The 16154-nt window shown below is 40.5% G+C and overlaps 1 protein-coding gene and 1 pseudogene across 3 annotated transcripts in view; one reads left to right on the top strand and one right to left on the bottom strand.

Annotated features, from left to right (window-relative positions):
* PSMA8 (proteasome 20S subunit alpha 8) overlaps positions 1-16154 on the top strand; it is a 49987-nt gene that overhangs the window by 15974 nt on the left and 17859 nt on the right. The window contains exon 3 of one of the 3 annotated variants that reach the window (XM_047087070.1): positions 3382-3399. The exons of the other annotated variants lie outside the window; for them this stretch is intronic. Within the exon in view, the coding sequence (XP_046943026.1) occupies positions 3382-3399 (18 nt within the window). The remainder of the gene's footprint in view (positions 1-3381; positions 3400-16154) is intronic. 3 annotated transcript variants of the gene reach the window in all.
* LOC124517620 (protein FAM178B-like) lies at positions 353-2047 on the bottom strand (annotated as a pseudogene).

The raw sequence follows: 16154 nt of genomic DNA, 5'->3' as shown, positions 1-16154 counted from the left end.
AAAAAAAAAAAAAAAAAGAAATAAGACTTTAATGTGCACAAAGAAAGTTCACGTTAATGACAGAGAGAGGAAGGAGGGTGAGGAGGTCCCAGGAAGCCCAAGGAAACTGGAGTGTGGAGACAAAGGCCGTGGGGCAGAGGAAGTGGCTGGGAGGGAAGGAGAGCAGAGGGGTGGGCCAGGCAGGGCCAGGCTGCATCGTTGCCTGGTGGGGGTCAGGGGCAGTGTGGAGGCAGGCTCTTACTTCATCACAGTGGTCTTCCTCTGGCCTCCATTCTTCACTTCCTTCTGTTCTCTGAGCCCTGTTCACTTCCTGCCAGAGCCTAGAGCCTGGGGCCATCCCTGCCCTGCTCCTTTAGTCTTTCCAGGGGCTGAAGTACTGGGCCAGCAGTGGGGCCAGCAGCACCTTCCAGCGGATATCGGTCTGGGCAGCTAGGTCCTTGAGTCTGGTCGGGTGCGTGGCCTGGTTGCTGAGAGGCGGTCCAACTGCATGCATGGCTGCTGCAGCCCTCCCCATTGGTCTGGAGTAATGTCCTGCAGCTGACCACCACCCCAGCGAGTGTCAGAAGAGTGGGACACAGGGAGCAAACATGGTCTTGTTTGGTGCTGGCCTTTTGCTATTGCTCCTGGCACGGTGGCAAGGTCTCAGAGCCCAGGTACTGCCTGAGGGATGATGGCCTCCTGAGGCTCAGGAGCTGGCTGAGCAAAGACAGCCTGGGCCTTCTCTTGCCAGAGAGGGAGTAGTGTCTCTTGCTGGTCCAGCATCTGTGCAACAACCACAAGGCTGAGCTGGCTTTGAAGCTGCCTAGTCTGGGAGGTCAGAAAGAACTATGCAAGTACCAGCAGATTGTGGCGGTACTCTGACACCTTGCTCGGGGTGCAGCACAGCTGCTGGAGCTTCCCTGGCCACCCCTGGAAGTTCTCGACCAGCAGAAGGCAGAGACTGATGGCAATCAGGCTTGGGCAGCAGGTGGAGCCCCACGTCCAGGCTGACTCAGCACAGCGGCTCCATCAGGCCCAAGAGGTCCCTGGCTGGGCGGGGGCACACAGTGTCAGGAACTTATGGATGTAGCTCGGGCTGATGTCCAAGGCAGTCTCTGGGGGAGTGTCCTGCTGCTCACTTCAGCTGAGGCTACTGTTATTGTTTTTTAGTGGTTTTTTAAAAAATTTATTATTTTATTTTGAGAGAGAGAGAGAGCAGGGGAAGGGCAGAGAGTAAGAGAGAAACTCCCAAGCAGGGTCCACGCTGTCAGCACAGAGCCCAACGCAGGGCTTAATCTCACAGTTAATGAGATCATGATCTGAGCCGAGGTCAAGAGTCAGATGTTTGACTGACTGAGCCACCCAGGTGCCCATTGGCCACTGTCATTTTTAAGCACTCTCCCACTGTGCCAACAGGGCCCCTGCAGGCCCAGAGCAGGGTTGCGGGCTCCCAGGATGTGAAATGCCTTCATGACCTCTTGCAGCAAAGGGGCACCACCAGTGCTTGTCTCCATCAGACTGATGGAAGAGCCCGTCCATGTCGAGATCCCATAGGAGGCCAAAGACTCCTGAAGAAGTTTCTGGAGACTGTGTCAGCAGCTGGAAGAGCCCCTGGAGCAGGAGCACCAGGTAGTCAGGGGTGTGCAGGTAGAGGCCGCACAGGAAGGAGAGCTGCTGGGCCGACGGGCAGTGAGGAACAGCCCTTCCAGGTGGCTGTGTGACTTCAGGTGTAAACAATCCAGGATGCAACACAGGGGGGACAGCTGGGTAGAAACAGTCTGTCCAGGATGTGCTGGTGGAATGACCTGCAGTGACGTGAAAAATCTCTCCACCAGCATCCTGTGCCCAAGTGTGGCAGGCACTTCATCTTCATCCAGACCAGGGAGTCAAGGTCGGGACAGTTGTGCAGAAGCAGCTCCTCTTGCCCTTGCTCCAGGGCCTGTTCCTCCTTCTCCTGCACTGAGTGATCTAAGCTATTGACGTAGGTCTGTGAGGCCACAGAGGTAAACTGGAACAAGGTGTGGGTGTCTACCACTGGAGCCAGAGTCTTCGGGCTTGGGACTGCCATGTTCGAGAACAGCTCCTCCAGTGAGGCCAGGCTTCCCTGGAGGTCTGAGTCCTGGGGTCTTGCTCTAACTCTTCAGGCAGCTTGTGGGCCCACATCCTCCAGCTCTGAGGCCCTGCCATGGCCACACACCTTTGGGCTGGAGCCCCCTGCCAGCCTGTGGTACCCTCAGGTCCAGGAACTCTACAGGCAGTGGGTTTCAGTCATTGGGGAACATATCCTCAGCCACCTGCACCTTGGGCTTCCATGACAACGTGGGAGTTGGAGCTGAGGTGGGACTGCAGCAACACCGGGCAGGGTAGAGGAGTCTCTGGTACAGAGGTGCTCGAAGCAGCCGCCCTTCAGGTTGGGAAACAGGATGGACATCAGAGCAGCTGTCTAGCTGTCTGGACCCCTTCTCTCTGAGGAAGGGCTAGTGGTGTCTTCTGGGGCCTGGCCGTCTGCAGACAGCAGGACGTTTTTTCCTCCAGGGCTGCCAGGCCTCCCCATGGCCCCAGTGTTGCATATGGGCAGGTTGCGCCTGGGCAGGCAACAGCCGCCTACCATTCGGACACGGGCACACAGCCACATGCACCCATTTTCTAACGATGCTTTTTCAAACCAGGATTTTATATTGATTATTAAGCAAAAAAATAGCCTTTATCTTTCTGTCTTAAAAAAGTAATCATCTTGGGGCACCTGGTGGCTCAGTCGGTTAAGCATCCAACTCTTGATTTTGGCTCAGGACATGATCTTGAGGTTCATGGGATCCAGCTTCACATGGCAGAACCTGCCTGGGATTCTCTCTCTCCCTCTTTCTACCCCTCCCTCAAGTGTGTGATCATTCTCTTTCTCTCTCTCTCTCTCTCAAAATAAATAAATAAAAATTTAAAAAGAGTAACAAACACCTTTAAAAACAGCCACCTTGCCACAAAACAAATTTTGATAAATTTTTGAAAGATCGAAATCATACAAAGTATCATGTCCAATCAAAATGAAATAAAACTAGAAATCAACAGAAGGAAAGCTGAAAAATTCCACAGATGTGTGGGAATTAAACAATACAGTTGACCCTTGAATGACACAGGTTTGAACTACACAGGTCCACATATATGTAGATTTTTTTACATACAGCATTGTAAATATATTTTCCTTATGATTTTCTTAATAACCTTTTTTCTCTAGCTTACTGTGTTTCAAAAATACAGCATATAATACATATAACATACAAAATATATCTTAATTGACTATGTTATCAATAAGGCTTTCAGGCAACAGTAGGCTATTAATAGTTAAGTTTTTTGAGGAGTCAAAAGTTATGTGCAGATTTCACTTGGGGGGGTCAGTTAGTGCCCCAGTGCTCACATTGTTCAAGGGTCAACTGTACTCCTAAAAAATCCATTGACCAAAGAAGAAATCACAAGAGAAATCAGAAAATATCTTGAGACAAATGAAAATGAAAACACAACATGTCAGACTTATGGAATGCAACAAAAGCAGTGCTAAGAGGAAAATGTGTGGCTATAACCATTTACTTTAAAAAAAAAAAAAAGATTTCAATTCAGTAGCCTATTCTTACACCTTAAGAATAGAAAAAGAAGAACTAACCCTAAGGCTACCACCAGGAAGGAAATAATAAAGGAAGATAGGGAAAATAAAAGATTATAAGAAAAAAAGGTATATAAAACAGAGAATAGGAAAGCAAGAGAGAAAAATCAATAAACCCAATACTTGGTTCTTTGAAAAGATCAATACTATTGACAAACCATTAACTAGGTAGACTAAGAATAAAAGAAGACCTAATTAAAAGTAGAAATGAAAAAGGAAACATTACTAATAATTTTACAGAAATAAAAAGGATTATCAGAGAGTACTATGAGCAATCATATACCAACAAATGAGATAATCTAGAAGAAATTGACGTATTTCTTGAAACATACAAATTACCTGAAGTTACTCAAGATGAAATAGAAAATCTCAACAGATGTATAGTAAGAGTCAACCAGTGATCAAAAACCCAATTAAAAGAAACAAACACAAACAACAAAAAACATGACCTGATGGTTTCCCTGGTGAATTCTACCAAACATTTAAAAAAGAATTAATACCAGTCACTCTCAAACTCTTCCAAAAAATTGAAGAAGAAAGAACACTTCCAAACTCAATATTCTATGAGGCCAGCCTTACCATGATACCAAAACCAGACAAAGACACTATCAGAAAAGAAAACTACACGTATAAATATTGATGTAAAAATCCTCACCAAAATACTAGCAAACCAAATTCAGCAAATTAAAGGATTTATGTGTTGTAGCCAAGCGGCCTTTATTCCTGGAGTGCCAAGATAGTTCAACACTTGAAAATCAATCAACGTACTATACTACATCAACAAAATGAAGAGAAAAACAGCATGATCATCTCAATCGATTCTGAAAAAGCATTTGACAAAATTCCATGATGATGAAAACACTCAACAAACTAGGAATAGAAGGAAAAGACCTCAACATAACAAAACCCATTTATGAAAAACTCACAGCAAACATCATACCCAGTTACGAAAGACTGAAAGTTTTTCCTCTAAGATCAGGAATAAGACAAGGATGTCTGCTTTTGCCACTTCTATTTAACATAATAAGGAAAGTCCTAGTGTGAGCAATTAGGCAAGAAAAGAAAAGGCATCTAAATTGGAAAGGAATAAAATTAGCTTTGTTTATGGATGACGTGATCTTGTATATAGAAAACCCTAAGGATTAAAAAAAAAACAACAACAACACAACATTGTCAGAGGTAATAAATGAAATTGAAATTGAAATAAATGAATTGAAAAAAGTTGCAGGAAGCAATGTCAACACACACAAAAATTAGTTGCTTATCTATATACTGACAATGAACAATCTGAAAAGGAAAATTAAGAGAAATAATTCTATTTACAATGGTATAAAAAATACTAAAATACTTAGAAATTTAACTAAGGAGGCAAAAGACTTGTACGTTGAAAACTATAAAACATTACTGAAAGAAATTTAAGAAGACACAAATAAATGGAAAGACATCCCCTGATCACGGATTAGATTAATATTGTTAAGATATCAGTACTACCCAAAGCAATGATTCGGTATATCCCTGTCAAATTTCCAATGAGTTTTTTTCAGAAACAGAAAAAACTAAAATTCATATGGAACCTTGAAACAGTCTTGGAAAATTACAAATCTGGACAACTCATGCTTCCTGATTTCAAAACTTGTCAAACCACTGCAGTACTAACATAAAGATGGACATATAGGGGCTCCTGGATGACTCAGTGCTTTAAGCGGCTGACTCTTGATTTCAGCTCAGGTCATAATCTCAAGGTTCTCTCTGAGAGCCTCTCTCTCTCTCTCTCTGAGAGCAATCTCTCTCTCTCTCCCCCTCCCCCCCGCAAATAAATAAATAAACCTAAAACAAAAACATATGGACATACAGACCAATAGAATATAATGGGCAGCCCAGAAATAATCCTCATATACATGTCCAAATGATTTTTGACAAGATTGTCAAGAGTATTTAATGGGGAAAAGATAGTCTTTTCAACAAATGGTTCTGGGGAAACTGAATATCTAAATGTTAAAGAATAAAACCTTAGCTAACATTATATGCAAAAATTAACTCAAAATGAATTAACTAATGGGGTACTTGGGTGGCTCAGTCAGTTAAGCATCCAACTTGGCTCAGGTCATGATCTCGTGGTCCATGAGTTCGTGCCCCATGTCTGGCTCTGGTACTGACATCTCAGAGCCTGGAGCCTGCATTGGATTCTGTGTCTCCCTCTCTCTCTGCCCCTTCCCCGCTCATGCTGTGTCTCTCTCTGTCTCAAAAATAAATAAACACTAAAAATAAAAATTTTTTAAATGAATTAACTACGCATAAAACCTAACGCTTTAAAACTCAGAGGAATACATAGGAGAAAAGTTTTGTGAAATTGGATTTGACAGAGATTTTTTGGATTAAAAAAATGTAAATTGGACTACCTCATAATCAAAACTTGTAATGCATCAAAGGACAAAGTCGACAGTGAAAAGGCAGTCTATGAAATGGGAGAAAATATTTGCAAAATTATATGTCTGAAAGGATTGATAACCAGAATATATAAAGAATACTTAGAACACAACAACAAAGAAGTAGACACCCCAATTCAAAAATAAGCAAAGACTTAAAAGATATGTCTCCAAAGAAGAGCTACAAATGGCCAATAAACACATGAAAAAATGCTCAACATAACTAATCATTAGAGAAAATGAAAATCAAAACCACAATGAATCACCACTTCACATCCATTAGGATGGCTATTATAAGAAATAAAGAAATAAATAACAAGAATGTGGAGAATTCCCTTATGCACTGTTGGTGAGAATGTAAAATGGTGTAGTCACTATTGAAAACAATATGGCGAATTCATAAAAAAGTAAATATTGAATTACCATGTGATCCAACCGTTCCACTTCTGGGTATATATCTAAAAGAACTGAGAGCAGTGACTCAAAGAGATATTTGTATACCCATATTCATAACAGTATTAATCACAGTAGCTAAAAGATGGAAACAACCCAGGTGTCCATCAATGGATGAATGGGTAAACATAATGTGCTATATGTATACAGTGGAATATAATTCAGCCCTAAAAAAAGAAAGAAATTCTGAAACATACTACTACGTGGAGGAATCTTGAAGACCTTATAGTAAGTGAAATAAGCAGTCATAATAGGCTAATTACTATATGGTTCCATTTATATGAGAATACTATTTGTCAAATTCATAGACACAGAGAATAGAATGGTGGTTGCCAGGGTCTGTCGGGGAGGGGAAATGGGAGGTTATTTCACGGGCTCAGAGTTTCAGTTTGAGAAGATAAAAATTCCCAGAGATGGGTGGTGATGATTTCCCAAACACTGAAAATATTCTTTTTTTAAAAAAATTTTTTAATTTATTTTTGAGACAGAGACAGAGCATGAGCAGGGGAGGGGCAGAGAGAGGGGGAGACACAGAATCTGAAGTGGGCTCCAGGCTCTGAGCTGTCAGCACAGAGCCCGAGGCGGGGCTCCAACTCACGGAGCATGAGATCATGACCTGAGCTGAAGTTGGACACTCAACCGACTCAGCCACCTAGGTGCCCCCCCCTTTTTTTTTTAATTGTTTTTAATGTTATTTATTTATTTTAGGAGAAAGAGAGACAGCATGAGCGGGGGAGGAGCAGAGAGAGAGAGACAGAATCCGAAGCAGGCTCCAGGCTCTGAGCTGTCAGCACAGAGCCCGATGCGGGGCTCGAACTCATGAACTGTGAGATCATGACCTGAGCCAAAGTCGGATGCTTAACCGACTGAGCCACCCAGGCACCCCAAACACTGCAAATATTCTTAACTCCACTGAACTGTAAGCTTAGAAATGGTTAAAATGGTAAATTTTATGATATATATTTTACTTCAATAAAAGAAAAAAAATTTAAAAAGAAATCATCTTAGTATAAAAGATATGGAATGCTTTAACTTCTGATATGCATAATTTTCTGACTATAATATAAAAATAATTTTAATATGAATTTGACTTTTTAGCAGAGTAAAATAAGCATTTAGTAATATTCTCCCCCACATGTTAATTGACCTTTGTAGTCAGAAAACACCTAAATGTCTGTTACTGGGAAGTAGTATAATTAGCCATTGCATATCCAAGGAGTTGCTTAAAAGTACGGGCTCCGGAACCATACCAACTGGATTCTTAGCCAAACTCCACTGCCCACTACATCTATAATTGTGGGCAAGGTACTTAACTATTGCTGCTTGCCTCAGTTTAGTCTTCTTTAACGTGAGGTTAAGGATAGTGTGTACCTTACTGATTTGTTACAAGAATTAAATGAATTAATACATAAAAAACATTTAGAACAAAGTCTGGCATATATTATTACTATTACACTACAGTTACTACTACTACCATGTTATCATTCTTATTATTTAGTAGCAGTTAAAAAGGGAGGCCACAGGATCTGTCCATATTGACATGAGAAGTATCCACAATATATATTAGTAATAGTGGGTTACTGAATAATATGTATAATTTGTATGGTAGCTTTTATTCCTGCTGTTGGAATATGTTGTGTTGAGTACATATCAGAAAAAAATAGTTCCATCTTGAAACAAAATCACATTCTTTTGTCAGTGTTGTTATTACATTGTACTTTTAATGTTTAGAAAATAGCTTTTAGGAAAAAAATCAAAGACTTTGAAAAAATAATTCATGTACCATGTAGAATTTCATTTAAAAGTAGAAATTTTACAGTGTGATAGTATCTTCAAGATAAAGTTGTGGTGTGAATTTAAAAGCACTAGACAGAGGACTTATTTCTTCTATAGATTGCTTATTTATAGAGACAGTAAAATTGTAATTTTCTTTTTTTTTTTAAGTGTTTATTTAAATTCCAATTAGTAGGGGCACCTGGGTAGCTCAGTCGGTTGAGTGTCCAACTCTTGATTTCGGTTCAGGCCATGATCTCAGAGTCGTGAGATCGAGCCCACCATTGGGCTCCTCACTGAGCATGGGGCCGGCTTAAGAGTCTCTCCCTCTGCCCCTCTCCTCCACTCACATACTCTTTCTCTCTGAAATAAAAGATAAAAATAAAAAATTCTGGTCCGTTAACATACAGTGTAATATTAGTTTCAGGTGCACAGTACAGTGAGTCAACACTTCCTGATCACCCAGTGATCATCACAAGTGCACTCCTTAATTCCTATCACCTATTTAACTTATACCCCTCCACCTCTCCTCTTGTAACCATCAGTTTGATCCCTATAATTAAGAGTCTGTTCCTTGGTTTCCTCTTTTTTTCTCCCTTTGCTCATTTGTTTCGTTTCTTAAATTCCACATATAAGTGAAATCATATGGTATTTGTCTTTCTCTGACTGACTTATTTCACTTAGCAGCTATCTCTAGCTCTATACACGGTGTTGCAAATGGCAAGATTGTGTTCTTTTTATGGCTGAGTTGTATTCTGGTGTGTGTGTGTGTGTGTGTGTGTGTGTGTGTGTGTGTGTGTATGTATATACACCACATCTTTTTAAAAACTTTTTTTACTGTTTCTTTTTGAGAAATAGAAAGTGTGAGTGGGGGAGGGGGAGAGAGAGAGTGAGACACAGAATCCAAAGCAGGCTCCAGGCTCTGAGCTGTCAGCACAGAGCCTGACAAGGGGCTCAAACTCATGAACCATGAGATCATGACCTGAGCCGACGTTGGATGAGTCGACTGAGCCACCGAGGCACTCCCCGCCCCCCACCCCAACATCTTCTTTATACATTCTTCAATCAGTGACACTTGGGCTGTTTCCATAATTTGGCTATTCTAGATAATGCTGCTATAAACATCGAGGTGCATGTATCCCTTTGAATTAGTATTTTTGTATTCTTTGGGTAAATACCTAGTAGTGTGATTGCTGGATTGCAGAGTGGTGGTATTTTTAACTTTTTGAGGAACTGCCGTACTGTTTTCTAGAGTGGTTGCACTAGTTTGCATTTCAGCTAACAGTGCAAGAGAGTTCCTTTTTCTCCACATCCTGGCCAACACCTGTTGTTTCTTCTGGTGTTGATTTTAGCCATTCTGACAGGTGTGAGGTGATACCTCATTATAGTATTTCCCTAATGATGAGTGATGTTGCGCATCCTTTCATGTGTCTGTTGGTTATCTGTATGTTTTTTTTGAAAAGATGTCTGTTTATGTCTTCTGCCCATTTTTAAATTGAATCGTTTGGTTTTAGGGTGTTGTTTTAGAAGTTCTTTACATATTTTAGATACTAACCCTTTATCAGATATGGCATATCTTCTCCCATTCCATAAGGAGAACAAATATTGTTACAATGTCAATTCTACAATCTACACATTTAATGCTATCCCTATCAAAATACCAACAACATTTTTCACAGAATCTAGGACAAACAATTTTAAAATTTGTATGGAACCACAAAAGACCCCGAATAGCCAAAGCAGCCTTGAAAAAGAAAAGCAAAGCCAGAGGCATCACAATTCCAGACTTCAAGTTATATTACAAAGCTGTAGTGATCAAAATAGTATGGTACTGGCACAAACATAGACACATAGGTCAATGGAACAGAATAGAAAACCCAGAAATGAACCCACAAATATATGTTCAATCTTTTACAAAGCAGGAAGGAATATCCAATGAAAAAGACAGTCTCCTCAACAAGTGGTGTTGGAAAAACTAGATAGCAACATGCAAAAGACTGAAACTGGACCACTTTCTTATACCCTACACGAAGGTAAATTCAAAAGGGATTAAAGACCTAACTGTGAGACATGAAATCATAACTCTCCTAGAAGAGAGCATAGTAATTTCTTTGACATCAGCCTTAGCAACTTCTTTTTAGATAAGTCTCCTGAGGCAAGGGAGACAAAAACAAAAATAAACTATTGGGACTTTATCAAAATAAAAAGCTTCTGCACAGTGAAAGAAACAATCAGCAAACTAAAAGGTAACCCATAGAATGTGAAATTGCAATTTTCAGTTGTATCTTTAAGTAAAATGTGTTCTCTTTTTCTTAGCCATTTAGTATTGATTAGTGTAACTTCTGTTTCCTATGTTAAATAACTGTATTACTCATATGGTTTGGCAAATTTATTACTAATTTTTTTTCTTGTGTCAGTTATGTCACTGCTTCCTAAATATACTTCTATGTTTCTATGGTTTTGGATCATATTTACATTGTAAAGGGGAAATAACATAGAAATCTCCTCTCTCATCACATTTTGTGATTGAACAAAGCTTTTAATCCATAGAATAGGCAAGTCAATCTCCTCCCATTTCTTTCTCTTATATAACAAATTTTATAAAACATGTTTTAACTTTTTAAGTGAACTCTACCCCCAACATGGGGCTTGAACTCATGACCCCAAAATCAAGAGTTGCATGCTCTACTGATTGAGCCAGCTAGGTGCCCCTCATCTTTTTTTTTTTTTAATGGAGAACGTTCTATGACATGTATGTGAAAACCCAATAGAGAAGTTCCTTTATAGGTTTTTAACATTTTTAAAAATAAGCTCTATTCCCAATGTGGGGCTTGATCTCACCACCCCAAGATCCAGAGTCACATGCTCTACCGACTAAGCCAACCAGCCACCTCTCTCATATAACATTTACAAGAGAAGAAAATTGGTTTTTTCCTTAACTATCTGATTAAAATTTGCACCCTACCCATGAGGGTTAGGGTGATTCTTAGTGGCATATTGTGACAGGTTCTTCATTGTTGACTACTATTATCTATCTTCAGGGACTGATAATTCATCTAGGTTTGTAGAAACACAATTTGAAATGGCGGGGAAGTGGAACATGAGTTTGTGACTGCAAAAGACTGATGGTTATGTGAGAAATGACAGTTTCAGAGATTTTGTGAATGCATTTTCTGGGCAGTATGGTATTAAGAGAGTGGGAAAGAAACCGGCCATGTGAAGGTCAAATGCCAAAAGTCTTTAATAGAAATGTTTGCAGGGAAGGCGTTTAAGATGGCAGAGAAGAATGAAGACCCTGAACTTGTCTCATCTCTGAAACACAGCTAGATTAGTACCAAACCAATTTGAACACCTAGGAGATTGTTCTGAGGATTAACACAACAATCTGCATAACTTTAGCCACAGAACTCAGTGGCTACTCAGTGCAGAGAGGTGAACTGGGGGAGAGAAAAGCTGCAGAGGCTGGGGAGCTGTTTTTGCGGAGAGAAGACAGAGAAAGAAAGGAGAAGAGTACAGCACATTGGGATCATGCAAGAAAAGCACTCTCCCGAAAGTAGCTGGAGAGGAGAGAGCGTGAAAACACTTGCAGGGGACTGAACCAGAAATTTGTTCCCCAAAACCATTGACAGGAGGAAAGGAGAGGGTTTCAATACCCCCAGAATTCTATAAACAGTGGAGCACAGAATCTTAAGTTTTGGAGGTCAGTGCCTGGCAGTGCTCTGGTGAGGAAGCAAGGCAAATCCCCAGAAACAGGCAGTGTGGCCTGAAGGGTCCATGTGCCGCATGAGGAGAAGCAGTTCTCCTGCTCAGAGTGCATTTGGTAGGGGCCATACGGCCTCCCCACAGGCAAGGGTCCCAGCAGACCCCAGAGAGCAGCCATTTTTGCTGACACTGGAACAAAGATGCCAGGATGAGGTAAAGCCTGGCACCAGCTGCGTGATGTGGTTTGCCATAAACTCTGAACCTGTGCTCCCATGTGATTGTACAGAAGTTTTCTGGGGCAAACTGGCACATGGCCACTGCTCAGTGATACCCTCCCGCAGAGAGTCAGTGCAGGTCCAAGCTGCAGGAGTCTCTGAACTGTGGTGTTTTGAAACACAACCCCATCTGAGTGAAAACTCTGAGGGAGGTGCCACCTGACAGGCAGACAACTTGGACATGGATAAAATAGAAGCAGGGAATGGATGGAGGCCTGAAACAAAGGAGGGGTGTTTGATCCTGAGTCGGTGAGAGCCTGAAGTTTCTGTGCCAGAGACTAGGGAGTTGGGTGAAGCCATCTCTGCCTCTCCCACACACAGGCATGCATGCACCATGGCCACACAACACTGATCCACCCAGTAAGCTATGCAGCACCACCTAGTGGAGCATGGAGCCTTTACACTAAGCCCTGCCCAACTGCACCCTCCAAGCACATCCCCTAGAAGATCCGTACAGGTCATGTCACCTGCTTAGTATACAGACTATAGAAGGCTTCATAGTTTCAGTCGTAGGGGAAACGGGATGTAACTTCATTTGGGTTTCATTCTGTTTGCTGGTTCAATTGTCTTGTTCGTTTTCTTTGCTTCTGTTTTTGCTTAAATATTTTCTTTTTTCTTCTTTTTTCCTCATTCTTGGATACAGAAAGATAAATATTTTTTTTACATTGCTTTTTAAATTTTTTACTCTACTTCATTTTCTTTATTTCGTTCTATTTTATTATAAGTTTTTTAATTTTTAATTTTTTCTTTTTTTCATTTCTTTTCCTTTTTTCTCTATCAAGCTTTTTCAGTAAGCAGACCAAAGCACACCTATGATCTAGCTTCCTTTATTTGATTTTTTTTTGTTTTTAATTTTTTAATTTAATTTTTTTAATTAATTTTTTTTTCCTCTAAAATGGCAAAATGAAGGAATTCACCCCAAAAGAAAGAACAGGAAGAAATGACAGCCAGGGGCTTAACACAGATATAAGCAAGATGTCTGAAGTAGAATTTAGAACCACGATAATAAGAATACTAGCTGGGGTTGACAAAAGCATAGAATTCCTTTCTGTGGAAATAAAAGAAATAAAATCTAGTCAGGATGAAATTAAAAATGCTGTAACCGAGATGCAATCTTAAATGGATGCAACGATGGCAAGAATGGATGAAGCAAAGCAAGGAATCAGTGATTTAGACGATCAGATTTATAGACAATAATGAAGCAGAAAAAAAGGGGGAAACAAAGGCAAAAGATCATGATTGTAAGACTTAGAGAACTCAGTGACTTATTAAAAAGGAATAACACTGAATCATAGGTGTCCCAGAAGACGAAGAGAGAGAAAAAGGGGCAGAATCTGGTTTATGTGTGAGCAAATTATAGCAGAAAACTTTCCTAAGCTGGGAAGGACATAGACCTCAAAGTCCAAGAAGTACAGAGAGCTCCCATTAGATTCAACCAAAACTGACCATCACTAAGGCATCTCATAGTCAAATTCACAAACTACACAGACAAGGAAAGAAAGCAGCAAGGGGAAAAAGTCAACCTATAAGGGAAGACAGATCAGGTTTGCAGCAGACCTATCCACAAAAACTTGGCAGGCCAGAAAGGAGTGGCAGGATATATTCAATGTGCTGAATAGGAAAAATATGCAGCCAAGAATTTTTTATCCAGCCAGGCTGTCATTCAAAAATAGGAGAGATAAAGAGTTTCCCACAAATAAAAACTAAAGTTCATGACTGCTAAACCAGCCTTGCAAGAAATTTTAATGGGGACTCTTTGAGCGGAGAAAAGACAAAAAACAAAAAAGACCAAAAGCAACAAAGACTAGAAAGGACCAGAGAACATCGTCAGAAACCCCAACACTACAGGCAACACAATGGCACTAAATTCATATCTTTCAGTACACACTGTAAATGTCAATGGACTAAACACTCCAATCAAAAGACATAGAGTATCAGAATGGATAAGAAAACAAGACCCATCTATATTCTGCTTACAAGATACTCATTTTAGACCCAAAGACACTGACAGATTGAAAGTAAGGGGGTAGAAAACCATCTATCATGCTAATGGTCATCAAAAGAAAGCTGGAATAGGCATATCTAGGAATAAACCTAACCAAAGAGGTAAAAAATGTATACACTGAAAACTATAGAAAACTTATAAAATAAATTGAAGAAGACACAAAAAAAATGGAAAAACATTCCATGCTCCTGGATTGGAAGAACAAATATTGTTAAAATGTCTATACTACCCAAAGCAATCTACATATTCAATGTAACCCTTATCAAAATAACACCATCATTCTTCACAGAGCTAGAACACACAATACTAAAAATTTGTATGGAACCAGAAAAGAGCCCAAATAGCCAAAGCAATCCTGAAAAAGAAAACCAAACAAAACTGTAGTCATCAAGACAGTATGGTACTGGCACAACAACAGACATATACGTCAATGGAACAGAATAGAGAACCCAGAAATGGACCCACAACCGTATAGCCAACTAATCTTTGACAAAGCAGGAAAGAATATCCAATGGAAAAAAGACAGTCTCTTCAGCAAATGGTATTAGGAAAACTGGGGAGCGACAAGCAGAAGAATGAACCTGGACCACTTTCTTACACCAAACACAAAAATAAACTCAAAATGGATGAAAGACCTAAACATAAGACAGGAAGCCATCAAAATCCTAGAGGAGAGGGGCGCCTGGGTGGCTCAGTTAATCATCTGACTTTGGCTCAGGTCATGATCTCACCATTTGTGGGTTTGAGCCCTGTGTAGGGCTCTATGCTGACAGCTCAGAGCCTGGAGCCTGCTTTGGATTCTATATCTCCCTCTGTGTCTGCTCTCCTTCCCTGCTCACACTCTCTCTCTCAAAAATAAACATTAAAAAAAATTTTTTTTTAATCCTGAGGAGAAAACATGCAACAACCTCTTTGACCTGGGCCACAGCAACTTCTTACTTGACATGTCTCCAAAAGCAAGGGAAACAAAAGCAAAAATGAACTATTGGAACCTCATTAAGATAAAAACTTCCTGCATAGCAAAGGAAACAAATCAACAAAACTAAAAGGCAACCAACAGAATTGGAGAAGATATTTGCAAATGACATATCAGTTAAAGGATCAGTATCCAAAATCTGTGAAGAACTTATCAAACTCAACATCCAAAAAACTTATCAAACTCAGCATCCAAAAAACATTAATCCAGTGAAGAAATGGTCAAAAGACATGAATAGACACTTCAAAGAAGACATCCAGATTGCTAACAGACACATGAAAAGATGCTCAACATCACTCATCATCAAGGAAATACAAATCAAAATCACAATGAGGGGGCGCTATGGTGGCTCAGTTGGTTAAGCATCTGACTTTGGCTCAGGTCATGATCTCCTGGTTCGTGGATTCAAGCCCCGTGTCAGGGTCTGTGCTGACAGCTCAGAGCCTGGCGCCTGCTTTGGAATCTGTGTCTTCCTCTCTCTCTGCCCCTCCCCGCTCATGTGCGCTCGCTCGCTCTCTCTCTCTCTCTCTCTCTCTCTCAAAAATAAACAAACGTTTTTAAAAATTAAATAAATAAAGCCACAATGAGATACCACTCACACTTGTCAGAATGACTAAAATTAACAACTTCAGAAACAACAAATGTTGGCAAGGATGCAGAGAAAGAACCACCCTTTTGCACTGCTGGTGGGAATGCAAACTGATGTAGCCACTCTGGGAAATAGTATGGAGGTTCCTCAAAAAGTTAAAAATAGAACTACCCTATGACCCAGCAATTGCACTACTAGGTGTCTATCCAAAGCATACAAAAATGCTGATTCAAAGGGGCACGTGCACCCCAGTGTTTGTAGCAGCACTATTAACCATAGCCAAAGTATGGAAAGAGCCAAAATGTCCATCAACTGATGAATGGA

This window comes from Lynx rufus, unplaced genomic scaffold, assembly GCF_022079265.1.
Source record: "Lynx rufus isolate CCGP_SWC_20201006 ecotype Redwood Valley unplaced genomic scaffold, mLynRuf1.p SCAF_22, whole genome shotgun sequence".
NCBI lineage: Eukaryota > Metazoa > Chordata > Mammalia > Carnivora > Felidae > Lynx > Lynx rufus.
This window is presented reverse-complemented; position numbering and strand designations above follow the sequence as displayed.